General features: G+C 41.7%; 2 protein-coding genes across 6 annotated transcripts in view; one reads left to right on the forward strand and one right to left on the reverse strand.

Annotated features, from left to right (window-relative positions):
- The window catches only part of arhgef16 (Rho guanine nucleotide exchange factor (GEF) 16), a 44,722-nt gene extending 25,529 nt beyond the window's left edge, over positions 1 to 19,193 (forward strand). For both annotated transcript variants that reach the window (XM_056273017.1, XM_056273016.1), the window contains 11 exons: positions 508 to 564; positions 9,760 to 9,920; positions 11,256 to 11,408; positions 11,989 to 12,118; positions 12,958 to 13,032; positions 13,413 to 13,505; positions 13,791 to 13,942; positions 15,585 to 15,767; positions 16,081 to 16,151; positions 16,516 to 16,617; positions 18,326 to 19,193. In XM_056273017.1, coding sequence (XP_056128992.1) covers positions 508 to 564; positions 9,760 to 9,920; positions 11,256 to 11,408; positions 11,989 to 12,118; positions 12,958 to 13,032; positions 13,413 to 13,505; positions 13,791 to 13,942; positions 15,585 to 15,767; positions 16,081 to 16,151; positions 16,516 to 16,617; positions 18,326 to 18,465 — 1,317 coding nt within the window. In that variant the 3' untranslated portion in view covers positions 18,466 to 19,193. The remainder of the gene's footprint in view (positions 1 to 507; positions 565 to 9,759; positions 9,921 to 11,255; positions 11,409 to 11,988; positions 12,119 to 12,957; positions 13,033 to 13,412; positions 13,506 to 13,790; positions 13,943 to 15,584; positions 15,768 to 16,080; positions 16,152 to 16,515; positions 16,618 to 18,325) is intronic.
- Positions 19,027 to 24,897, reverse strand: ybx1 (Y box binding protein 1). 4 transcript variants are annotated; one of them, XM_056273021.1, is made up of 8 exons: positions 24,631 to 24,897; positions 22,707 to 22,770; positions 22,399 to 22,432; positions 22,222 to 22,311; positions 21,773 to 22,054; positions 21,208 to 21,293; positions 20,401 to 20,683; positions 19,027 to 19,367 (listed from the first exon to the last, which is right to left on the reverse strand). In XM_056273021.1, exons 1-7 carry the CDS (start codon positions 24,734 to 24,736, stop codon positions 20,443 to 20,445), a joined length of 903 nt encoding a protein of 300 aa, XP_056128996.1. In that variant the 5' UTR covers positions 24,737 to 24,897; the 3' UTR covers positions 19,027 to 19,367; positions 20,401 to 20,442. The 4 variants fall into 4 exon arrangements, with proteins under 4 accessions (XP_056128996.1, XP_056128995.1, XP_056128994.1 ...); XM_056273020.1 differs by having other exon boundaries at positions 21,196 to 21,293; XM_056273019.1 differs by having other exon boundaries at positions 21,710 to 22,054.
- Positions 24,898 to 25,609: the final 712 nt, after the last annotated feature.

Genomic DNA, 25,609 nt, shown 5'->3' on the forward strand with positions numbered 1-25,609 from the left:
AACTCCAGCTGCTTCATTATATATCATTTGTTGGTGAAATGTAATGAGGAAAAGAAAATTAAAATGTTTCAGAATGGTGCTAACAGGGGAAATTTCAATCTTTCAAGAATAAAAAAATGTGCACTGTAACAGCAATGCATTTCAGCTATTACAGCAGTCATCACTGAACTTTATGGAATCAATGCATAAAGTTCAGATTACGTCACCCTCTTTGCTCACTCATCAAGTGCTGTGGACTTTTTCCTTTCGTTTTGAATTGTGAGACATCAGGCACCACCGTTTTTTTGTTTTTGTTTTTTTAACTATTGCAAGTAAAATAGTGATACACAGAATATGACATAGTGCACATCTTACAGAGCTGGATAGGTTATATTAAGATGGCATAATCTTCACCAGGACCAGAGACATTACCATTTTGTCCATACTATTTTTAAAACAAGCTTTATCACGTCTATAAACTCTTTTGGGAAACTAACCTTGTTGTTTTTATGCTCATGATTTGTACAGATAAAGGATACAGGGATTCTCAAACTGATCTCGCCTGAGGAGAGGAAGAGGCAAGAGGTAAGTATGTGTATTTGAGCTCACATGTGTGTATCTGTACACACCACACCAACCTGGGAGGTTGTACGTACAATCGTGACACATATAGGTTCTTTTTTAACAGTCTGAAACCATCTCCTATGTCAATATCAAAGGTCTACAACCTTCTGAGAACAGCCACACCCTGCCAATGTAACCAGCCCCGGTACTTTTTCAACACAGGTGCTTATCACGCACTTTTGTATCAATATCTCTGTCATGGGTCTTGTTCTGTCGCTTCAACCAATGCACTGCTGCCTTTGTGGCATGCAGTGGAAGCTTGCTGAAAAACAAATCCAAATTTGGTGAAATGGTCATCCGTTGTTGTCACACTGTTGTTGGATGTTGAGGTTTGTAACCTGCAGCAACATTTTAAAGTAGGTAGTAAGAGAAAGTAAAGATTTTGGTCATGTGTTGCTGCGAACAGCTACATTTCATCAGCGGAAGTTTTGTTGGTTACGAGAAAGTTAAAGTTACTTTTAATTTGTCACTCATTAGCCTGAGGTCAAATCTGTAACTTTTAATGAAAAACATGAATTTGAATTTAAGGGGTTTTGGTACGCATGATGTCTTTGGAGGTCTCAAAGCATAAATAGGAACAAGTAGTCAACCTGAAATGATATGGCCTTTTGATATGGCCTTTTTTTTAATTGATCAAGCCAAGGCCCTTTGGTCCCTGATAGTGATGACCCAGTAGTTTTCAATCAGTCAAACTTTATTTATATAGCACCTTTCAAACAAATTAAATGCAATTCAAAGTGCTTTACAAGTGACTGACAAAACATAGGATGTTAAAAATGGATGTAGAGACTAATGCACACCAAGACAACTGAAAAAAGCAAAAATAATAATTGAATACAACAATAAAAGATAGGTAGTTAAGATAAATAATAAAAGATAATACAGCAATAAAAGTAAATATAGATAAAATTGTGAAATACTACATAAAATAAAGGTTATAGTAAAACAGTAAAATGTTAATAAAACTGAATAAGTTATAATAATCAACAGTAAAATGTTGATAAAACTAAATGTAATGAAATGAATAATGATGATAATAAATAAAATAAGTAAAAACATAGAACCATAAAATCATAAAACACTACATAAAAGCCCGACTAAATAGATGCGTTTTTGGTTTATGTTTAAAAATATCAAGGGTCCACGGTGGTGTAGCGGTCTAAGCATCAGCTTTGTGTCGATGCAGTTGCCCACTGGAGGCCAGGGTTCGCACCTTGGTCTCGTCAGATCCAACTATGGCCAGAAGCAGCAATAATTGGCAACGCTGTCTTCGGGAGCGGGGCAGAGCTGGCTTGTGTTCGTCACATGAATGCGTCTGTGTGTGTCGGAAAAAGAAGTGGTTCGACCTGGATTCGCCTTGTCACAGAAGTGGCAAAGCGTCTCCTTCAAGAATGCCGGCCAGAGAGATGCAGTAGGCAAACGCATACAGTACAAGGGTGGGTGTTTGAACTAAAATAGGGATCGATTGGCCACTGAATTGGGAGAAAAAGGGAAAAATCAGAAATAAATAAAAAGAATACATATATACAGTTAGGTCCATATGTATTCGGACAGTGACACAATATTTGTAATTTTGCCCCGGTACACCACCACAGTGGATTTGAAATGAAGTAACCAATATGTGATTGAAGTGTGGACTTTCAGCTTTAATTTAAGGGGTTGGACAAAAATATTGCATTAACCGTTCAGGAATTACAGCCAGTTTTATATATGGTCACCCCATTTTCAGAGGATCAAAAGTAATTGGACCCTTGACTAACAAGTGGTTTCATGGGCAAGTCCATAGAGGTGTCAATACAAGTGATGGAGGCCATCATTAGGCTGAAAAAGCAAAGGAAATCTATCAGATGGATAGTAAACACTTCAGGAGTGGCCAAATCAACATTTTGGTACATTCTTAAAAAGAGAGTGCACTGGCAAACTCAGCAACACCAAAAGGCTTGGAAGACCATGGAACACATCTACAGTGGATGATCGCAGAATTCTTTCCCTAGTGAAGACAAACACATTCACAACATCTAGTGAAGTCAAAAACACTCTTGAGAGGTAGGGGTATCATTGTCCAAGTCTACAATCGAGACGCCTGCATGAAAATAAATACAGAGGGTTTACGACAAGGTGAAAACCACTGGTGTCACTTAAGAACAGGAAGGCCAGATTAGACTGTGTTTAAAAACATCTAAAAACCTACCCAGTTCTGGAACAAGGTTCTTTGGATAGATGAAGCAATGATTAACTTGTACCAGAAGGATGGGAAGAGGAAAAGTGTGGAGAACAAAAGGAACAGCTCATGATTCTCAGCATACCATATCATCTGTCAAACATGGTGGAGGTAGTGTTATGAAATGGGCATGTATGGTTGCCAGGGGAACTTGGTCATTGGTGTTTATTGATGATGTGACTACTGACAGAAGTATCAGGATGAATTGTGATGTTTATAAGGATATACCATTTGCTCAGATTTAGCCAAATGTCACAAAACTGAGAGGACGGTGCTTCACACTGCAGATGGATAATGACACAAAACAAGCTGAGAAAGCAACCCAAGAGTTTTTCAAGGCAGAAAAGTGGAATATTTATCAGTGACCAAGTCAGTCACCTGACCTCAACCCAATTGAGCATGCTTTTCACTTGCTGAAGATCAAACTAATGGCCGAAAGACCCACAAACAACCAGCAACTGAAGGCAGCTGCTGTTAAGTCTTGGCAGAGCATTTCAAAGGAGGAAACTCAGAATTTGAAGATGTCGATGGGTTCCAGACCTCAGACAGTCATTGACTGCAAAGGATTTTCTTCCAAACATTAAATATACAGTGCATCTGGAAAGTATTCACACCCCTTCACTTTCCCCAACTTTGTTATGTTACAGCCTTATTCCAAAATGGATTAAATTCATTTTTTTCGCATCAATCTACACACAATACCCCATAATGACAAAGTGAAAAAGGTTTTGTAGAAATTTTTGCAAATTTATTAAAAACAAAAAACTGAAATATTGCATGTACATAAGTATTCACACCCTTTGCTATGACACTCAAAATTGAGCTCAGGTTCATCCTGTTTCCACTGATCATCCTTGAGATGTTTCTACATCTTGATTGGAGTCCACCCGTAGTAAATTCAATTGATTGGACATGATTTGGAAAGGCACACACCTGTCTATATAAGGTCCCACTGTTGACAGTGCATGTCAGAGCAGAAACCAAGGCATGAAGTCAAAGGAATTGTCGGTGGACCTCCGAGACAGGATTGTATCAAGGCACAGATCTGGGGAAGGGTACAAAGAAATTTCTACAGCTTTGAAGGTCCCAAAGAGCACAGTGGTCTCCATCATTCGTAAATGGAAGAAGTTTGGATCCACCAGGACTCTTCCTAGAGCTGGCCACCCAGCCAAACTGAGCAATCGGGGGAGAAGGGTCTTGGTCAGGGAGGTGACCAAGAACCCGATGGTCACTCTGACAGAGCTCCAGCATTCCTCTGTGGAGATGGGAGAACCTTCCAGAAGGACAACCATCTCTGCAGCACTCCACCAATCAGGCCTTTATGGTAGAGTGGCCAGACGGAAGCCTCTGCTCAGTAAAAGGCACATGACAGCCCACTTGGAGTTTGCCAGAAAGCACCTAAAGGACTCTCAGACCATGAGAAACAAGATTCTCTGGTCTGATGAAACCAAGATTGAACTCTTTGGCCTGAATGCCAAACATCACGTCTGGAGGAAACCAGGCACCTCTCATCAACTTGCTAATACCATCCTTACAGTGAAGCATGGTGGTGGCAGCATCATACTGTGGGGATGTTTTTCAGCGGCAGGAACTGGGAGACTAGTCAGGATCAAGGTAAAGATGAATGGAGCAAAGTACAGAGAGATCCTTGATAAAAACCTGCTCCAGAGCACTCAGGACCTCAGACTGGGGCGAAGGTTTACCTTTCAACACAACAACGACCCTAAGCACACAGCCAAGACAACGAAGGAGTGGCTTCGGGACAAGTCTGTGAATGTCCTTGAGTGGCCCAGCCAGAGCCCAGATTTGAACCCCATTGAACATCTCTGGAAAGACCTGAAAATAGCTGTGCAGCGACGCTCCCCATCTAACCTTACAGAGCTCGAGAGGATCTGCAGAGAAGAATGGGAGAAATACCCCAAATATAGGTGTGTCAAGTTTGTAGCTTCATATCCAAGAAGACTTGAGGCTGTAATCGCTGCCAAGGGTGCCTCAACCCAGTACTGAGTAAAGGGTGTGAATACTTATGTACATGCAGTATTTCAGTTTTTTATTTTTAATAAATTTGCAAAAATTTCTACAAAACCTTTTTCACTTTGTTATTATGGGGTATTGTGTGTAGGTTGATGAGAAAAAAAAAGGAATTTAATCCATTTTGGAATAAGGCTGTAACATAACAAAATGTGGGGAAAGTGAAGGGGTGTGAATACTTTCCAGATGCACTGTAATTGTTATAATCATAGTTATGTTTGTTTGTCCAATTACTTTTGAGCCTCTGAAAATGGGGTGACCCTGTATATCCATGGCTGTAGTTCCTGAACAGTTAAATGCCATATTTTTATCCAACCCATTAAACTAAAGCTGAAAGTCCACTCTTCAATCACATCTCAAATACTTCATGTCAAATCCACTGTGGTGGTGTACAGGGGCAAAATTACAAAGATTGTGTCACTGTCCAAATACTTATGGACCTAACTGTATAGATTTCAGCTCCTCTCAGATCCTCTGGAAGGCTGTTCCAGTGGCTCGGAGCATAATGGCTGAAAGAAGTGTCGCCAAATGCGAGGGTCTAAGGACAGGATGTTGTGTTGCTGTAAAGCCGCTTGAGGCAATATGTAATTTGCGATATTGGGCTATACAAATAAAATTGACTTGTTTTTGTTCTGCTTTGTGGAACAGCGTCACGGTGGCCCAGTGGTTAGCACTGTTGCCTCACAGCAAGAAGGTCCTGGGTTTGAACCCCAGGCCTTCCCAGGTCCTTTCTGTGTGGAGTTTGCATGTTCTCCCCCTGTCTGTGTGGGTTTCCTCCGCGTGCTCTGGTTTCCTCCCACCACAAAGGCATGTATGTTAGGGTTAATACTCCTGTCTGTGCCCCTGACCGAGGCAATAGGAAGAAATAACTGGAGTTGGTCCCTGGGCGTTGCCCGGCAGCTGCCCACTGCTACTAGCTACACAGCTAGGATGGGTTAAAGAGAATCAAATTAAATCAAATCAAATGTCTTTATTTCAAACATGCAAATAAAAGAAAAAAAATGACCAAGCATGAATTAAAAAAATAAAACAAATGATAAAAATAAAACCAAAAGAATTCAACAAAAAGAATTCTCAATAGAGAATCCAACAAAAAATATGTTTGAAAAGGAGCAAGAGGAAGTTACTACTTATTATTTCCTGCCCCCTATCTAATGCTCAATTAATAAATCTAAATAATAATCTTAGTTTTTCACACATGTCATTCTCAATATCTATCTCAGAATGACTCAATAAGAAAAATAAAAGCAATAAAAATGAGTAAATTTCGTTGTATGTATGTACAATGACAAAGTGTATTCAATTCTATAAAAGAGAAGAACCAAAACCATTTCTGAGAGATAATCTGGTGCAAGGCCATGTAATGCCTTGTAAACTAATAAAAGAATTGTAAAATCAATACGAAAACTTACAGATAACAACTGTGAAGACTTTAAAAAAGGCGTAATGTGTGCCCTCATTTTGGTCTTAGTCAGCACTCGTGCAGCAGAATTTTGAATTAATTGTAGCTGATTGTATTTTTCGGTAGACCAGAAAGAAGAGGGTTACACTAGTCTAGCCTGCTAGTTATAAAAGTATGCATCAGTCTCTCTGTGTTGCTGAGAGAGAGAAATGGCCTCACTTTGGAGATGTTCTTCAAATGATGAAATGCTGTTTTTGTGACATCCCACACATGAGCCTTGAAATTAAAATCAGAATCAAAAAAATCACTCCTCTAGATCTTGCTTCTTGGCTTGGGTAGAGTCCTACTATGTTTAGTTTGGAGGCCCGTTTCTCTCTGAGCCTTTGAACCAATGATCAGTACTTCAGTTTTATCCTGGTTGAGCTGTAAAAAAAATTCTGTGACATCCAGGCCTTTATATCTAAAATACTGTTAAAAAGTGAGTCAATCAGCCCAGTGTCACCAGAAGACACAACCACATAGAGCTGAGTGTCATCACCATAGCTGTGAAAAGACATGCTGTGCCTCCTGATGACCCTGCCCAGGGTTAGCTTGTACAGATTAAAAGACCCAAAATTGTCCTTGTGGTACCCCATAGATAACCTCTTAGTGTTTGAAGGAGTGGTCATATAGATACAAAAAAAAATTCTTCTGCAAAGATATGAGGTAAACCAGTTAAAAACAGTTCCCTGACAGGCCAACATGCTCACTTAGTCTATCTAAAAGAAGCTCGTGCTCCACAACACTCAGGTCAAGTCGCACTAGAACTGAAGGCTTGTTGCAGTCAAGATTTGTTCTGATATCGTTCACTCCTTTTAGCAGGCTGTCTCTGTGCTGTGATGTGTCCTGAAACCCAATTGAAACATTTCTCATTATTTGAGTTTGAAAAGGTACTTAGCTGGGGGCACCTCTGTAGCCAAATGGTTACAGTGCATACCACATGGCTGCAATCGTCACCAGTTTGATTCCAGCAACATTTGTTGCATGTCATAACCCTTTCTTGCTCCCATTTCCTGTCTGCCTTTCACTATCACTTTCCAATAAAAATACAAAAAAAAAGGTTCTGATTAAAAACTAGTTTCTCTAAAATTTTGCTTAAAAATGGGAGATTTGAAATCAGTCTAAAATTGCTGGATTTTAAAATATCCAGGTTCCCTTTCTTTAAGAGGTTTTAAAATAGCAGTTTTAAAACTTCTTAAAGAAAGGGGACCTGGATGAAATAGCAGTTTTAAAACCTCTTAAAGAAAGGGAACCCGGCTGTAATAGATTAACGCGTGCTATTCACAGGGGATAGCACACAGTAATGGCCACAGCTATTACAGCCGATCACTGGTTTTAGTTGTTCTGCAACTGTCCCAGTTTAGATCATTTGTGCTCCCGCTCTTTGTAAGGTTGGGGTAAACTACTGTTAGCTGAGACTGACGCAGTCTGGGCCAGTCAGACGCACTTAGATGAGTGATGAAACGTTTCTTACAATAAACATTGGTGTCCAGATGAACTGATTCAACTTCTTGTGATTTCCTCACCTGGATTATTGAGCTTGCGTAAAGATATGTTAATGTCATTATCATAGATCAGGGGTGGGCAGTCTTATCCAGAAAGGGCCGGTGTGGGTGCAGGTATTTGTTCCAACCAAACAGTTACACACCTGAGTCTCCTAATCAAGTTCCTCAGCAAATACTCTACTGGTTAATTATGGGGATCAGGTGTGTAACTGCTTGGTTGGAAAAAAAACCTGCATCCACACCGGCCCTTTCTGGATAAGATTGCGCACCCCTGTCATAGTTCAAAGATTAACATGACACATGAAAAATTAACATAGCTAACGTAAGCTAGCTAACTACATTTCCACAATAGGTGCAATTTACTTCGATGTGCTTGCGGAGGTTAGAAGAGGAGTTTTTAAAAGCAGCGATGTCTGTGTTTTTCGGGAGGCACAGTAAGCACTTCATCATGTACCTGTTGCTTTTTTTAGATTTTGGTATGAAAAGTGTGGCCAGATGTGGCCAGGGATTGTCGCTGGAAGCTGCCTCTTGTTCTGGTTGCTCCATCATCATCAGGTGGTGCTTGTTTGGCAACTTAGCATCTGCAGTACAGGTGCTCTCCGCGCGCTGTTCCCCCTCCCCAACACTCAATCCCCGCATTTTGGGCAGACTACTTGTAATGAAGGTATAAATGGCAAATGTAGTGAAGTAAAAAGTCAATTACTGGCTCTAAAATATACGCGTTAAGAGTAGAAGTACAGTTTTTAAAAAGGAACAGAAGTACTTGTTTCTTAAAAAAACTACTTTTTTACTCATGTGCGTTACTTGTAAAGCGTTACTACCCACCCCTGGTCACCACAGTACCCACGTTAGCGTGTATTCCAAGCACGACTGTAAGCTGTGTGTTGCGGCCCAGCAGACAGGCTCCAGGGAAACAGTGGACTGCTGCAGTGGTCCCGTGGGAGGGGAGCGAGAGCCCCCAAACGATGGACTCACCGATCACCACGGTGGAAGCAAGTGATAGTGGAGGGGTAGTGGTCAGGGGACGGGTTCAGTCTCAGCACTGTTAACATGGTTTTCCAGCCTCGGCTCTGGTCGAGATGGTAGGGTGCGGAGGATTTCCCTACTTGGCTGCCTCTGTCATCCACCCATTTCCACTGATGTTCCCTCGGGTGTTTTTCAGACTTCAACCTTGATATTATGGAGGAAGAAGGGATGTGGATGGTGTGTTCAGCACCTTTTATATAAGCTTATCTTAAAAGAACGTTGAAAATATTTACACTTGAATTAGTCAGTATTTCAATTTTGACAAAGGTTGAACAATATTTTGCCCTCTGGTTAGTGCACAGGGTGAGCCAGCTTGCGTAGCATTCCTGGAACAGATAAGATTATAGGTTTAACTACTTCCTGCCCCAGGGTACATGTACAAACTTGGAGAGCTTACTCAGACACGTATGGCCAGATGGGAGATTAAGCCCAGGCCCATTATGCCACCCTCATATGTATTGACAATTTAATAATTGACTTGCTGAGGTGCGGCAAGTCATTTATCTCCCAGTTGTCTCCAGTGGTGGATACTGGTTTCTTTAAATGCCAAAATTCCTTTAAGGATTCCTTCAATCATATAAACTTAAGATTTCATGCCAATCCTAAAGTTATCACTGGCATACAGATATCACTCACTGTTAACTAGCTGATTTGAAGTAAGAGAAGGCTACATGATGTACATGTAAACTGGTCTCTTTTGTTATATAGTAATACCTTATTTATTTATAAATCATATATTATTTGTTCATATGGTTTTGCTCAGTTTGTTTTGTATGTTCAACAAACTCCTGACTTATTCATAGCTTATTTTCCCCCTTGTGGTATCCAGCTGTTACTTGCTGCTGCAGTGACTCAATTTGACTTGGGGATTTTCAGGGAGTTTCACCTAACCTCTAATAGTTTTTATTTGTGTTGACATGGCGATTTGACAGGCCATCTTCGAGATCACCACATCAGAGTATTCCTACCTACACAGCCTGGGGATCCTGGTGAAACACTTCAAGAACAGCGAGGCCCTACAAAGAACCATGACGGTCACCGAGCACCATCACCTCTTCTCCAACATCGCTGTCATTCACAGAGTCAGCAAAAGGTAGGGCCGTGCACCGGCTTTCCTCTATTTTGTGTGTTTGTATGAAAGAGAAAGGGGAGAAGATGGGCGTAATGAGGGCAAAAGGGAGAGGAGGTGGTGGTGGGAACATAGGAGAGAAGAAAAAAATTCTGATTGTATCTGAGTACGTGAAGAAGTGACGTGGCTTTTTGAGGGTTTTGAACGGGGCACGCTCTTGTTATCTCTGCGTGTCTCCGGGCAGGATTTTCTTGTCATAATACTAGCTATATATGCCAACAGTAGCTGTTGAAGAGAGTGATTTGAAGTGGAAATGGATCCATTTCAAATCTCAGGGAAAGCATTTCTACAGGGACAGTGTGTTAAGTGCCCCGTGAGCTCAGCTGAACATGTTAAAACATGCTGGTCAAACCAGTTCTACCACCTACCCACTGCTAAGTGGCGCTCGCTTGCTTTAAAATGATAATGTCCCTGAAAACTAGTTGTGTTGCACGCTTTGAGGTGCTCCATGTCACCGGCTGCTGTGTTTTGAATGAAAAAAGAGGAGAGTCTGTATCAGTAGTATTCAGTTTAGTCTCCATGTCCTTTTTCCTCTTTTGACATGTAAAGCTGGATCTGGGAAAATGGTTGGTAGAACCCATCTCATGTGATAGATCTGACATGAATGTACATGAGTGGGTGGGCAGTGCTTCCTGTTTTTAGGTGTCATCTTGTATCTTGTTAGTTTTGAGTTATTAGAATGTGAGTGTCTGTAATAGAACTCAATTCCCCCTCGCGGATAAATAAAGTATTCTGATTCTGATTCAAGTTTACTCCTGGTTTCTAAAGGTAGAAAAAAATATACGTCGAAAAGGTGTGGCTGAAACATATTAATTACATGTTAAACTATTATTAAGTGATGCTGTAAACATGTTATTAATGGACACAAAATTTATAAAACTTTCATAGAAGGAACAAATCAACATATATCTTACCTGCTAATATACATTCTTACCATGTATACATTTTGAAATATATTTAGAAATGCTGTTATTGGTGAGGAGGAGGAGGAGTGTATTTGGAGATGTACATGGGGGGGTCTATAGTCCGTGCAGATCTCTAACATGCAGTGACATTATTTAGGCTACATCTGATTATTTAGGCTACATCTGAAACGGATTAAAGCCTGAATTCAGTGTCACTTCATGCCTGCCTGTTAGGATTGTAACAATAACACAGTATAAACAAACACACACATATTGGCCCAGCATTCTTTTAAATGGAAACGTGTTTTCCTGAGTTTGTAGTCCCCACGCAGCCCCGTACCTCTTGTTCTCACTGCATCCACTTTCATCCTGCGCTCTCTCTGTCTCTCTCTAGGTTTTTTGAGGACCTTGAGCGACGTCACCATGACAACCTGGTGATCAGGGACATCAGTGACATTGTGCAGAACCACGCTGCCCACCACTTTGAGCCCTACATCGTCTACTGCTCCAACGAGACCTTCCAGCAGAGGACGCTGCAGAAACTGCTGTGAGCTCTGGGGGGCAGTGTGTTTGTGTTAAGTGTGTGTGTGTGTGGTGGTGATAAGTGGTAGGAGGGGATGTGAGGGACACACATAGTCCCTTTTGATTAACTTTCTGCCACATGGCCTCACTGCCTTTTACTGCAGATAATGTTTTTAAGCCATGTTAAACCTCCAGAATATTTGAATCCAGTGATTCAAGTCAGTGGGGTCAAAGCATTCAAACATGTTTGTGTACCGTTCCCTCTTTCTCATTTGTTTTTGGTTTTTTTGTAACACTGTTGCTTTTTATCCATCATTATTACAGCTGATTGGGTATTTATAATTCACAAGACCATGTTGTGCTCTCACTCACTCACTCACTCACACACACACACACACACACACACACACAGAAACACACACACACACACACAGTATGGCTAATAACAATACTAGGTATTCCAATCCACAAGAGAATTCAAACAGTATACTCAAATGTTTTTAATTTGGTTTGTGTTACATGGTCGCTCTCTCTCTCTCTCTCTCTCTCTCTCTCCCTCTCCCTCTCCCTCTCTCTCACTCACTCACCCCCCCCCCCCCCTTTAGGGCTAGCAACACTGCCTTCAAGGAGGTCCTGAAGCAGATTGAAAGCAGCAGTGACTGTGGAGGCCTGCCCATGATCTCCTTTCTCATCCTCCCCATGCAGAGAGTCACCAGGCTGCCCCTGCTGCTGGATGTCAGTCTCACTATTACTCACCTGTACCATACTCTGTCTTAATACGCTGGTCTATTCTTAACCTTAACTTCCAATACCACAACCTGTTCTTAACTCTGTATGATATTCTATTCAAAAAGCTTTCCCACTATACGAAATCACAGTTTTGACCCTACCGCCCTATAAAGCTTTCCATTTTTAAAATGTTGTCTACGTGTAAGATATTATTTTCTTAATCTAACCCTCCAGTACAATAATCCTATTTTCAACCAGTTCGGCTTGAAAACACCCCCTCCAAAATGAAAGCAATGTCTTCTTCCTTGTGGCAGTGTAAGCATAGAGAATGATTTACTTTTCACAGTGAATGATTTCTTTTTTACTTTCTGAGGTTGCCGTTCTCTTGAGGTCAAGAGAACGTAGATGTAAAGTATTTCACAAAAAAGGGGTTGTTTTTTTCCTCAAACTTTTGTTTTAGATTTGAAATCTATTTAGATTTTAGCAAATTCTTAAAATTATTTCCTGGACCCTACTTTGACTTTAGATTAGGGGAATGTAGGCTTTTTTTTCTGTTTTCCCTTCATGTTTTTCTGTTTCAACAATATGAGGATACATAGCATGTTTTCTGGCTTGCTAAGATGCTTACCCCTCAAGATGAAGTCCTTTTCACAGTCCAATACAAGATCCCCATTAAATTGATTTCCAAATGCTATAGCATCCCTCGATTACTATACTCAGGAGGTAATCATCAAGGACAGTAGGAATCAGATGTATGCTATACAGGGTTGTACATAATGTTTACTTGGCATGAAGAACTGTTCCTAAAATGAAGGAAAGCCTGATCTCTTTATTCCTCATCACAGACCATCTGCCAAAAGACACCAAACAAGACAGCTGAGTATTTTGCTGCAGTCTGGGCCCTGCACGCCATCAGCAAGGTAAGGACACATCCTCATTATCCACGCATACTGTGCAACCACAGTGATCCTCTGTAAAAATGGCTCGTTCATTTCCTAATTATTTGAATTGTTCCCTTTCTGGCCAGTGACCTAGTGTCACATCAAGATTAAAAAAGGATGTAGCTGGTATGCACCATACTGCTACTAGAATTTCAGGTAATACGAGGTCAAAACAGATAACCATGATAAAACCCAATGCAAAGAACCAAGAGCAGAGATTGCAAATATCCAATACGTGTTTCAGTACAAGTCGACTTTTCCCTAATATGTGGTTTCACTCTGTTCACAATTCAAATTTAATGAAAAGATAACATGTCAGGATGTTATCTGTATTATTATCATTGTTATTATTTCTATAGTTGGTGGCTAGCTGTAACAATGGGGCAAGGCGAATGGAGAGAACAGAACAGATGTATACCATTCAAAAGCAGATGGATTTCGGCAAAATCAAGGTAAGGGCCATCTACACTGCTACCAAGAGGCATGCATAACATTAATATTAAACCATTACACTCAGTTTAATGAGTTAAAAGATTTGCAGTAATTTTAATTTTAGACTAATTTTATTTGTGCAGTTATTATCGCAGCAATAAGTATTTCTCAAGCCAATTTACATTTGCCTGATATCACTTAGCAAGCAGCCAATGTAAAATAAAGCTTCCCAAATTGTCATGACCCATCTTGACACGGGTTAGCTTGATCGTTAACCAGGACAGCTAACACTTTTGTGTCCCCAGCCATTCCCGCTGGTGTCGTCATCGCGATGGCTGAGGAAAAGAGGGGAGCTGGCTGTGTGCACAGAGGAGCTCAGCATCTGGAAGGCTTTCAGCCATAAGAGCTACTACCTGTTCCTCTTCAACGACGTACTCATCGTCACTAAGAAGAAGAGGTCAGTCAGACACTACTAGGAACAGCTAATGCTCAGTACATTCGATACCTGTCCTTCAAATCATTATGAAAAACTCAACATGTCTGCCAGAACCAAGTCTCCTTTAGGGGCTGCTCACAGTTTCCCCCTATCCCTAAGCAGTGGAGAGTTCATTTAGAAATAAGTTATATGGAAATAACGTTAAGGGGGCGTCCGGGTAGTGTAGCGGTCTAGTCCGTTGCCTACCAACACGGGGATTGCCGGTTCGAATCCTCGCGTCCTGCGTTACCTCCGGCTTGGTCGGGCGTCCCTACAGACACAATTGGACGTGTCTGCGGGTGGGAAGCTGGATTTGGGTATGTGTCCTGGTCACTGCACTAGTGCCTCCTCTGGTCAGTCAATAGCAGGATCCTCCTACGCGTTAGGTCCCCCTGGTGAAACTCCTCACTGTCAGGTGAAAAGAAGCAGCTGGCGACTTCTCATGTATCGGAGGAGGCATGTGGTAGTATGCAGCAGCCCTCCCCGGCTCGGCAGAGGGGGGTGGAGCAACGACTGGTACGGCTCGGAAGAGTGGGGTAATTGGCCAAGTACAATTGGGGAGAAAAGGCGGGGAAAATCAAAAAAAAAAGTTGAGAATTCACTTAAAATGTGCTTTTTTTTGTTTTTAAGTTAAAGTTGGGGAATAAAGTATTCTGATTCTGAAAAGAAGCTCAAAAGCATAACTTAAAATGGGTTATGAGTTAAAGGGATTAGACAAGGTTTGGAAACCAAAAGAAATGAGTCACTCAATATGACAGTTAGTAAATGTTTAAAGTGTGACACAGAGTGACTCCTATACTCCCAATTCTTTTGTCTTACATGGCTGTAGCTCATTACATCAATCATTTGCAAATTAAAATTATTTGTTCCCAATTTTTTTAAGCCACTTTCACTTTTACATCCAACTTATTTTTAATCTAGAACCTGGCTGATTGACCTGCCAATGTGACTGCTGGTGGAATAGACTCAAGCTTTCCAGCTATGACAGAAATTTACTAGCATTTCTCCAGTGTCTGGTGGTAATCTCCAACCCGCTTGGTGACCCCTGTGCAGGTTGAACAGAGCCAGGTGGTGGCTGCCAGGGAACATGAGAGGCAGAGACAAGTTGAAAGAAAGAGAGGGAGGGGGAGAGCATGCTTGAAATTCTTCTATCATGCATAAAACATGTCAACTAAGCAGATGACAGTGTGTGTTCGTGTGTGTGTTTTGAAATCAGAGAGATGGCAACTATGTCAATGGTGAGGAGTTGGCCTGAAAGACTAGTCACTTTCAGAGCTGGAAGGTTCTTAGGTCACTACAACAGGCATTAGGTTAATGCTGTTCACAAAGTTAGGAGAAATGTGTGTTCAATGTGTAGTCAAAATATCTGCAGACTTGAAATGAACTACTTTGCTACTACAGTATATCTGCCCAGCTTTTTATCTCCACATAGAGTGTAATCTGCAGACATGTAAAAATTGCAGGTCTTATTTTCATCACTGATATTCCCCGTCACAGCACTTCTGGGATTGTTGTTGCACCTTAATGCAAATAAAGCTCATTTTGTATGAGTTTTGATGCTTGGTTGTTGGTTGTACTTAGGAAATAATGAGGAAAATGTGTAATTTTGTGTCCATCTGTCCAGTGAGGAGAGCTTTGTGGTGATGGACTACGCCACCCTGGAGAACGTGGAGTCGGAGATGGGAAAGGAGGCTGAAGGACAAATGTCTCCGTCTGCCAAGGGCAGCCACCACCTCTCCTTTAGACTGCTCATGAACAAGAACAGCGAAGGGAAACCAGAGCAGATTGTCCTGGTGGCAGAGTCGAGGTACTGCTGCTCTCAACCCCCTAAAGTGTGTCTTTAAAAGCTATGCTTTTAATATGAATATTTTGTAGGCCTTCAAACTCCAGCCCTGATAGTATTAAAACCGATAGGTTCTATGTATTCTGGAAACTTAAATCTGATGCTTTGTACATAGCTCCCTCTAGTGACGCCTTTCTTTTTACAGTGGAGTTGCTTCTTTTCACTGTTGGATGTAGCGCAAAATGTTCTTTCTGAAATATTTTCCATTATAAAAATTCAGTATACAGTGTTTGGTTTCCCATCTTGTTAATGGTGCCGTCATGTTTACACTGTCCAGGGTGGACCGGGCGCGGTGGGTAAGTGCTCTCAGAGAGCATAAGCAGATAGGAGTCGTCTCCAGTAAAGATGGTGAGTCACGGTGGGGTGTATTTATCACAATTGTTAAAATGTAATTAATGTAAATCTAGTTCGATTTGAAAACATTGCAGCTCATGAAGGACCATGCCTGTTTAATGTCATGTAAAAAAATTAACTGGAATAAAAAAAGTTATACTCGAATAACCGCAATATCTAGGAATATATTTGCTCTCTGGAAACTGAACTGCAGTAAGTGCCACACCAACTGATTTCATGAAAGTATTACAATAGTGGTAATCATTTCATGCTTGTTTAACCTATGCTAAAAAAAAAATTTTTTTTTAATTCCGTTTCCGCACAGGGATCAGTTCTTATCTAATTGAATAGTTGCATGATTGTAGGAAATATCTTTCAGGTCTACCTCAATATGAGGCCACCAAAGCCTACATGCCGAAGGAGCCAGATGAGCTAGGCCTACAGCAGGCTGAGGTTGTCATTGTCCTGCGGAGAGAGGAAGGTGAGACACCGCACTTAATACCAACCAGTATTAACTTTAACATTAAAGGAAAACTGCAATTTTCTTATTTCCTATTGTTGGGAGTCAAACCGATCAACAGGTAGCAAAAACGTTGAAATTGATTCAGTATCGAGGAAGCTGGTGTCAGCTGATTGCTGCACACTAAGCTGCAATTTAATCCTTCGAGGCAATAGCGCTCTTAAATAACGTCCACTAAAAGAGCATTTTTTTGTTTTTTTGCATTGAAATACTATTTGCACAGGACTAGTATTACCTGGGGACCTCGTGTGATTTAGAAATTCCCCCCCCCCCGTCTGTGTTTTGTTGAGTCGTGCGGCACATTCGCGTGGGATAAGTGAAGTCTGTATTTAACTAAAATTTACTGACATTATCTCCCCAGATGATTGAAAATGTCAGCGCTCCGCCTAACATCCACTTCTGAAATCTCTGGCTTTGCCTCGCCCTGCCCAGTCATATATCACCATCTTTCGGGTCCTATTGCATTTGCTCACATGCCACCTCCCCAACAGTGCAGGCGAGATGGACCGGTGGTGCACTCGAGGGACCGCTGTTACACCAAGATCTGTGACCCCTCAGATTATGTAATCCTGCCCTTAAAACGCTCTATTTCGACCACCCTCCAGATGCTAAGGCTTATAATAACCACACCAAACCCTTATCTAATATCAGCTGTCTCCAACCCAATACCTAAACTTAACCTTAATCTAAACTGCCATTGCCTGAATGAAAGTTTCAATAGAATAATCTGACGAGTCACTGGTTTTGATGTAACACCAGGGTCCAGCCTCAGCCAGCGTGTGCCGGCCCTCACTTTAATTGGAGATATCGCTCTTCTGGATTTGAGCTTGTTCTTTCTGTGGTCTCCATGCTGTGTAGCGAGGTGAGCCTCCTGAATTTGCAACCAAAATGCTGTCGAACCTTTCATTTATAATTTCCACCGCAGCCTGTATAGTTCTTGACTGGGAAAGAGGCAGAAAAGGGCAACCCCAAATTACTGAGATGCCTATTTGCACAAGATTACAATCAGACAACCTCTGCAATTATTACAAATTACTAGAGGTTCCCAGGTAATACTAGTCCCATGCGAATAGGACACAAGACTCAGAATGGTTTGAGAATGGTCTGAAAACACCTTCCAATATGTAAAGACAAACCTTGCAGTCAGTAAGCGCAGTGACTTTTTGGCATTTTTTCTTCTCACATCCAGTTGTCTTCCTGCTACAATTTGCTCCTCGTGGAACTAGAGTGAGACCTCTGCTCTGGGTTTGAAATAGATTGATGTTCATATCTAGATATGTAATTCCTTGGCTGATAATGTCGCTTAGGCTCTTTAGAGTCCTCAAAACATTCTGAGCCAGTTGGAGCCAAAAAAAAGAGCTTTTAGGTTTTCTTTAAACAACTTCAACTCAGGAAGTTCTTAAGAGTGGTGTCCAACCATGAGACTTCAAGAGCCTTGTATATCCAAGTGTTAATACCAACCTTGTAATACACCAGCTGACTTCACCAACAGTTACCCCTTTCCCTAGGTAGTAGCCAATGACTGAAATCTGCTGGTGTAGTTTGGTTTGGAATGGATAAATGCATACAAAGCTCTCCGTCGTACATGGTCAGGCACCATCAGTGTCTCATCTGTCACAGGATCAAAATCACTGGTAGAAAAAGCATGTTTTACTTCTGCTTGCCCCAGATTGGTGCCATGGAGAAAGGATGCGGGACGGAGAAAGAGGTTGGTTTCCTGCCAGCTGTGCCACGGAGATTACCAATCGCACTGCAATGGAAAACAACATGCAGCGAATGAAGCGGCTACGCAAAGAAACCAATGTTTAAGTAACATCTGCCTGCCTGACATACATGTAAAAAAAAAAGGCTTGGTCATTTGACAAAGTTAGGTTGTGTACCTTTCCTCTTTAAATGTACAGATTTGTTATGTAATATTCATGTGTAGAAAAGTTGGTTTGAATGTAAGTTTGGATGCTACTGCAGCCCTGCCAAGGGCTTAAAAAAAAGCTGCAAAATGTGTGCATGCATTGTTATCCCAAATTTACCAGAATCCCGTCTCATATACAACATTTCTGGTCCTCAACATGAGGTTGAGAAACTTCAAAGATTTTAAAAAGCTAACATTAACTTACTCATGCTTAATATAGATTACAGGTGGCAAATCATCATTAATGTCAGTTGATAGAACAGTTACTAGTGGCATCCATTTGATTTACAGTAAAAACTCATTTTTTAGAGGTCTACTTAAAATTAGACCACTGTTTAAAATTATTTCATTTTAAGCTAACATGGATCATTTCAATGAATACGTTGTAGTACTGTAGCAGACAATTCCTTGTTAGGATGCAATTTTATATAAATTTTGAGCAAAATAACCCCAACACTCGGGACAGTTCTCCTTTGACTTTTATTTGAGCTTGCATTTTGTCAAAATGTTTGAATACATAAAAAGTTATTTAAAAATGTCAAACTGACCAGATATCAAATTACATTTCTCATTAAAAACCATTTGGTGTAAAAACTTAGGACCGATTTAGAAAAACATCTGTTGTTTCCCCAAAACTTTTTGTAGCTGTCACGTAAAAATAATGGAAAAAAACAGGTCTGCATAGATTCTGCAGGCAATCGGTGGTAATCTGGTCAAATGCATGGTGCAAGCTTGTGACGATCGTCAAGTCAAATCCGTTTCTTATTGCTCAGATCTTTGATGTTTCTTGTTGACAAAAAAACTGGAAGGCAGAAAGAAAATTAAGTTAAATGGATGCAATCAATACTGTTTGGCAAAAGGAGATTTAGTGAATTTCAGAGTGTGAGTTATCTAGAATACTGTGCGCTGCTCTGATGACTGAACTTGCAGCATGATCACCGGAGAGCGACAGTGTGAGTAAATCCACCAGCTACTGTCCATATGGCAGAGACAATAGCTACAGGGCTGAGGGCCGCCAGACTGTTTGCTTTATCAAATCCACTGCATTACCTCATGCTTTGGATCATCTGTCACCAAGCTAATGAAAAGTTCAGATCAGACCAGACAGCCACTTTTGGGATCTCAATTGAAAAGGCACGGCTCTAATCTTGCATTTTAACTTAGAAATATGCATCGCCAGAACGCTATTTCATTGCTTGCCGTCAGCTGTTCAATTATGTTTGAATCCAAATATTAGTGAATAATCCTAATGCCCCAATGTTTTTTTTTAAATAAATAAATTTAAACTAAAATGGCTGCTTGTGATATGAAGTTCAACTGATTTAGACACAGCTCAGACACCACTTACACATTTGTCTGTTAATGGATAGTTAAGTATGGGAGACTCTTCCAAGTGGACTTTGCACTTTATATAATATAGCCATGACTAACAAGTGTAAAAAACAAACGGATGAACAACATCTAACAGTTAATTGTTGCTGCCATTACATGAGGCCTCATCCCAAGCTTCACTCCTTAAAAACTTGTCATGTAAATCATACACTCTGCAATTTCTTTGAAATGTTCATGTCTTCAAGTCATGTATGTGACACACAATGCCCAACAAAGCACAAATATGTTTTAAGTAACTGAATTTTAATCACAATTTTAGTAATAAAAGAATATGTATCTGACTTTGCTAATAACATATGGACCTAAAGCTTAGAAAACAGCTCAAGAGTTGAGATGACAGCAGCAAGTAACTTCCTACCAAATCCAAACTTGACTGATAAAAATAATATTCTCCAGCTACTTCTGATTTATACCATTATCAGTCATAAGGTGGATGGGCTCACCCGGACGATGTAAAGAGATGGTGGGTGCCGGTGGGCGGGTTCCTACTCAGCCCCGCCCTGCTGGGCCTCGGGAGCGGACGTTTTCTCTGCGGATGGGTCGCCTCCTGCCTTGGCCTCTTTGCCCTCCTGGCCGGGTTTGCCGCCGGCCTGTGGGCGTCTGCGGCGGTAGTTGAAGTTGCGACGGTAACGGCGCTGGCGGGGCTCCTGGTTCTGGCCGCCTTCACCGCCTTGGTTCTCCTTGTCCTCCTCTCCGTCCCGCACCGGTCTGGGACGGGGTGGACCCCTGGAGCACAAAATGAGAATTGGTATTTAAAAAAGAAAAAGGAAAAAAAAAAAAAAAAAAACAACAAAAAAAGCCAACAAATCTGCAGCCACAAGCTCACACTCCTCATTTCAGTTTGTTCCAAACTTTCCCACAATGCAACTCAGTTTTGTTGAAAATTAAGTCAATAGAAAATTTATCACTAGACCAAACATAACAGTGCATCACAACTGATAAAAATCTCATGCAAATTCTGCACAGGTCATTCACCAAAACAATGAAGTATCAAACTGACTTAACATCTAAAGAAAGGGAAAACAATGAACAATTATTTTAGGAGCAGTTGCTAAGGTTAAGTAGCATTAAAGAACAGCACAGTTGTCCTGACCATGGTGAAAGGCCTAAGAGTAAAATAGACTCATTTGCAAAGTCCCTTATTGGTATCGACAAGGGGGCTTATAAGAATTTAGAATAGACCACTGTGCTATTCTCCCTTTGCTGCAGCTTGGTGTCAATGAAGCCACCATGCAAACCTTGGTCTGAACCTTGGTCGAAAGCCTCTGTAGTAGTTCTGTCTCATTGGTTTGTTGCCCTGGTCTGGACCTCCTTGATTCTCATCGCCTTCACCTCCCTGAAAGCAAACATGTCAAGTCAAACCACACCTTGCACAACTCCTACTGTGTGCTTAAAGAGCAGCAGCTTATAGCACACATTGTCAACCAGGTAAGAGTAACCTGAACTGGCCTAATTTGGGTTCTTTGTGAAACAATGAGTTTCATGGTTACGATGTAATGCTTGTAGCAGTGCTGACACGCCACACTGCGTAGCTCTCAGAGCTGAGACATAGGCCGTTTAAGGTCAATTTGCAGTATATCGGCAAGACCCCCGACACACCAAGATTTGAATGTCCAAAACCACGTGAACGTTGGCTAAAGGAGAGGGTTGAGAGTTGTGTATGACATCACTGGAAACGGGGGTTCCACACATCATTTGATGCGGGAAGCCCCCGGGTGCCTGCTTCAGGATAGTAGCCCTGTGACGGCGTACCTCAGTCATCTCTCCTCGTGGTACGTTGGTGTACGGGGGCCGGCGCCCGTAGCGTCTACGTACAAAGTATGGCGGATAACGCCGTCTGCCGGGGTAGGAAGGCCTGCGCTGCTGCTGCTGCATCTCTCCCTCTGGGGCGCTCTCTGCCCCCTCGCGGCTACTCTTGTCGCGACCTCCATTTCCTGGCTCTCCCTCCCCATCACTGTGGTAATTCTCTGGATAGTCTCCACCACGGGGCGGGCCCCTCCTGCGGGGATAGCGCCTGTAACGGTTCCTATCAGCGGCGTACTTGCTCCCCTGGACTGGAACGCCTCCTGGGCCGGTGACATTGGCTGCTTCTGCTCCCTGTTCGCAAAAGGACATGGTTTTTGTATTAAAGCCAACTAAATTTGAGGTCAAAATTACTTTTGAGTTGTCAAGCTCTCTCGCATTTGATTAGCAAAAATTTATAAAAAGGAAACCTCAACAGGTCAAACAATACTGAAACTCCAAGTCTGATGTTTAAAAAGTACCTTCTCCCCTTCAACCACATCAAATTCCACAGTTTCTCCATCTCCAACACTGCGAAGGTATTTCCTTGGGTTGTTCTTCTTGATGGCCGTCTGGAACGAAAGATTTCACAGAACTAAGATTTCATATTGGGATGTCTGTGTGAAAGAATCATTTTTCAAACAACTATGGTCTCCTACCTGGTGTACGAAAACATCCTCTTTTGTATCATTCCTAGACAAAGGAAGAAAATGGGTTTTCACGGTTATCAAGTAATTTAACAGTCACAGAATGTCACAAATATATGGACAGATTGTAACTAAACCAGTAAGTGTACAGATTAATTGAGTACTGCATGTAGCAAGAACGTGGCAGCATGCAGGCAAATCATCTGGGTAGCTTTGTAAGCAAATCAAAGCCCTAATAGGATTGGGAACGTTCCCTCACATCACTCCCTGATGATATCAACCTCTCCATGAAGCAGCAATTAAGGGTAGGGTATATTTACCTGTTGATAAAACCGTAACCATTCCTGACGTTAAACCATTTGACTGTACCCAAGACTTTTGTTGCTGCAATGACAAAAAAAAAGTTATTGACATATCTTAGGCCATTCCAAATCCAGTTGCGATTTGATGAATTGACAGACTACATCTTGAAATGATTATGCACAAAACAATTAATATATACACTGCTAGACTACTACAAAAGAAAAACAGTAAAGAAATTCAGTGATAAGATGTAAAACAAAAACCGTTATCTTACGTCTTAGTTATTTAAGTTATATTTAACCCCCAACTGTCGATCTTTTTATAGTTACTCGGGAGAGTGCTACACCAGCTGCACTAAGCATGATCCAAACGTATTCTCGTCAACTGGTAATGAATATACATACTCTGGTTTTGGGAAGTCTGATATTTGGGAAGTCAGATATCAAAGTTTACCCAATCAACATAGTACTGGAATTGGTCCAGGAGATAAACGACACTAATTTGCAGAATTGACAGTCACCGTAAACGCGATTGTCATCGATGGAGGGGTGGCTGGTTATAACTGTGGGGACCTACTGCCTCATATAAAACCTAACGGTAGAAAGTACTTTTACACGTGGTGGAGTCGCGCCCTAAGGTGCCAGTGAGCAATAAGCTTAGCTAGCTTTCTAGCATAGCCAAGCAGCTAATTGGGTCTCCACCATGTGGTTGGGTTAGAGCCAGCATGGGGAAACCATCGTAGAACAACAGGTACCAACTCTTGGGGCCAACCGCGGTACAAAATGAAATACAAGGCCTTATGTGGCAGTGGTGTAGAAGCTTCACACAGCTAAATGTCGAAAGAAATCTACGGCGGACATTTTGGGTGCTCCCATCAACCATGTATACAGCCTCCTTTGCTAACGTTATTAGCCAGCATGCCATCATTGCCGTTCTGTCAGTCATCGTGGTGTGAAGGGTTTTTTCTCTAACTTTTGGCAGCTACATTGTGTCATCGATACCGCATCGTAATTATACAAATAAACCGATCACGTCAGCTAAGCAGAATCTTCTACAATTCAGGGAAGGCAAAAACGGCAATGCTCAGAGAAGCACGTCCCTGTGAACAAAGGGAAGCCTACCGGCTAACGTTAGCCAGCTAACGACGGAAGCAAACGCGGATAGCACCGTGTGTAGATCGACTCCCAAGTATGCGTGAAGCCGACTTCTGCCCGGTAACGTTAGCAACAAAAGTCTATATCCCTCGGCCAAAAGCATTAAAAAGTAACAGCTGCCGCCGGGATCCACGCTGAACACACGGCATTCTGAAACGGCTGTAAGGCCAGTGAACCGGCTTACGTTATATTAACGACCTGACGGAATTCCTTCACCCTTGGCACATTCTTCCCTTGGAAACTTGACTTTACCAAGTCTATTGGCAGTCAGATTAATAAACCAGATGAACCGATATTTGCTTCACTGACACATTTAGACGTGTATGGCTTGTCGAATAGTGCGTGTGGCTGTTAACGCCATGCAACGTCCAACTGACATTTCGGAATTTTAGTCGTCGGGTTTTAACGATCATTTCTCCGCTAACGTTAAAACGGCGAAAGGCTGCTGGGGTTACGTATTTCTCCCCATTTCATTTTGGTCTACGATGAAAAATAAGTTATAAATGATCGGGCATTATTAACATCGAACATAAATAATTAACAAAACTATTCATAAATAAAACAATCCGAGTTATTTGGTTAACGTCGTATCCCCCGTCTTCTATCAACTCAAAGCAATGTAAATTAGGGCTACACTTTGACTGGAAAATTAACCGTTATTTCGCCTAACCGATTATTAGCTGGTTAACGTTAGCACGGAGGGTCGGTTGCATTGCCTTGACGATGTCCCAAAGACCTAAGTCAGCTAACGTTAGCTTGCTAGCTAGTGAGTTTGCAGCCAGCTTACCGATGACCTTCTTATCCCCCGCGGAAGCTGCGGCTGCCGGGCTGGATGGGCTCTCCGCATCGGCGGCAGGCTGCGGCGGTTGTTGCGTCTCGGCTTCGCTGCTCATGGTTCCTGGTTGGTAATGGTTTTTGCCGGCGGTGGCTCTCTAGTGTGTTTCCCGGTGCTAGATGGTAACCTGGGCCGGCGGTGGTGGGGGCTGCTGCCTTCGGGCTCTCTGCTTTCCTCTCTCCGCTCCCGTTGCCGATCGAACTGGGCAGAACGAGAAACTATGCTGGAGCATATTCTCAGCCGCGGGCCCGCCCAACAGGGGCTCCAATTGGCTTAGTCCTTTGATGCTGGTAACAATTTGTTTTCTATTGGTTAGAGTAGCTTTCATTTTTGTTCGATAGCCGCATGGGCAGAATACGATTGGGTAAATAATGACGTACCTGCCCGTAGAAACAGCCCACATTGACGCAAAAAAGCATTAAAAAAAAACATACAAGCCAGCCAGACACCGGCCACACTTGTTTCTGGGACAGATACCTATCTCAGTTATTTGAAGTGTTATTTCCTGGATTGAATTCAACAACATATCTTTGGTTTTGTCATCGAAACGAGTCTTCCTTCCCGGACCCAAATGAATATGGATTACGAAGGAATGACGCCCTTGAGGCGCAACACATTTAACATGACTATAATTCCCTGCTTGTGTTAATGATTGGGATGAGAAAGGCTGTAGCTGTAGATGTAAAGTGTGCTGTGAAAAAAAATTAATACTCTTGAATCTATAATTGTTTCAGTTTGGTCTTCTGAATCTTATGAGCAGATACATACTTTATCCACCAAAGCAGGTGCTGTTTGATTTTTTTTTTAAAAAAGAAAAGAAATAAAAATGTAGGATCACTGTCGTCGCTTGTGACAAAATATCAAATGCATTTATAGATATCCTGGTAAATATATTAATAATTACACTGTGCTTATTAAACGTAAATTATAT

Source organism: Lampris incognitus, chromosome 2 (genome assembly GCF_029633865.1).
Source record: "Lampris incognitus isolate fLamInc1 chromosome 2, fLamInc1.hap2, whole genome shotgun sequence".
Classification (NCBI taxonomy): domain Eukaryota; kingdom Metazoa; phylum Chordata; class Actinopteri; order Lampriformes; family Lampridae; genus Lampris; species Lampris incognitus.

Excerpts from the sequence above, each read along its gene's own strand:
- ybx1 (XM_056273018.1), bottom strand. The coding sequence starts at position 24,736 with ATGAGCAGCGAAGCCGAGACGCAACAACCGCCGCAGCCTGCCGCCGAT. Across the intron at positions 22,771-24,630 it reads GGGGGATAAGAAGGTCATCG|CAACAAAAGTCTTGGGTACA; the intron begins GTAAGCTGGCTG and ends TTGTCATTGCAG. Across the intron at positions 20,684-21,195 it reads CGACCAAGGTTCAGACCAAG|GGGTCCACCCCGTCCCAGAC; the intron begins GTTTGCATGGTG and ends TTTGTGCTCCAG.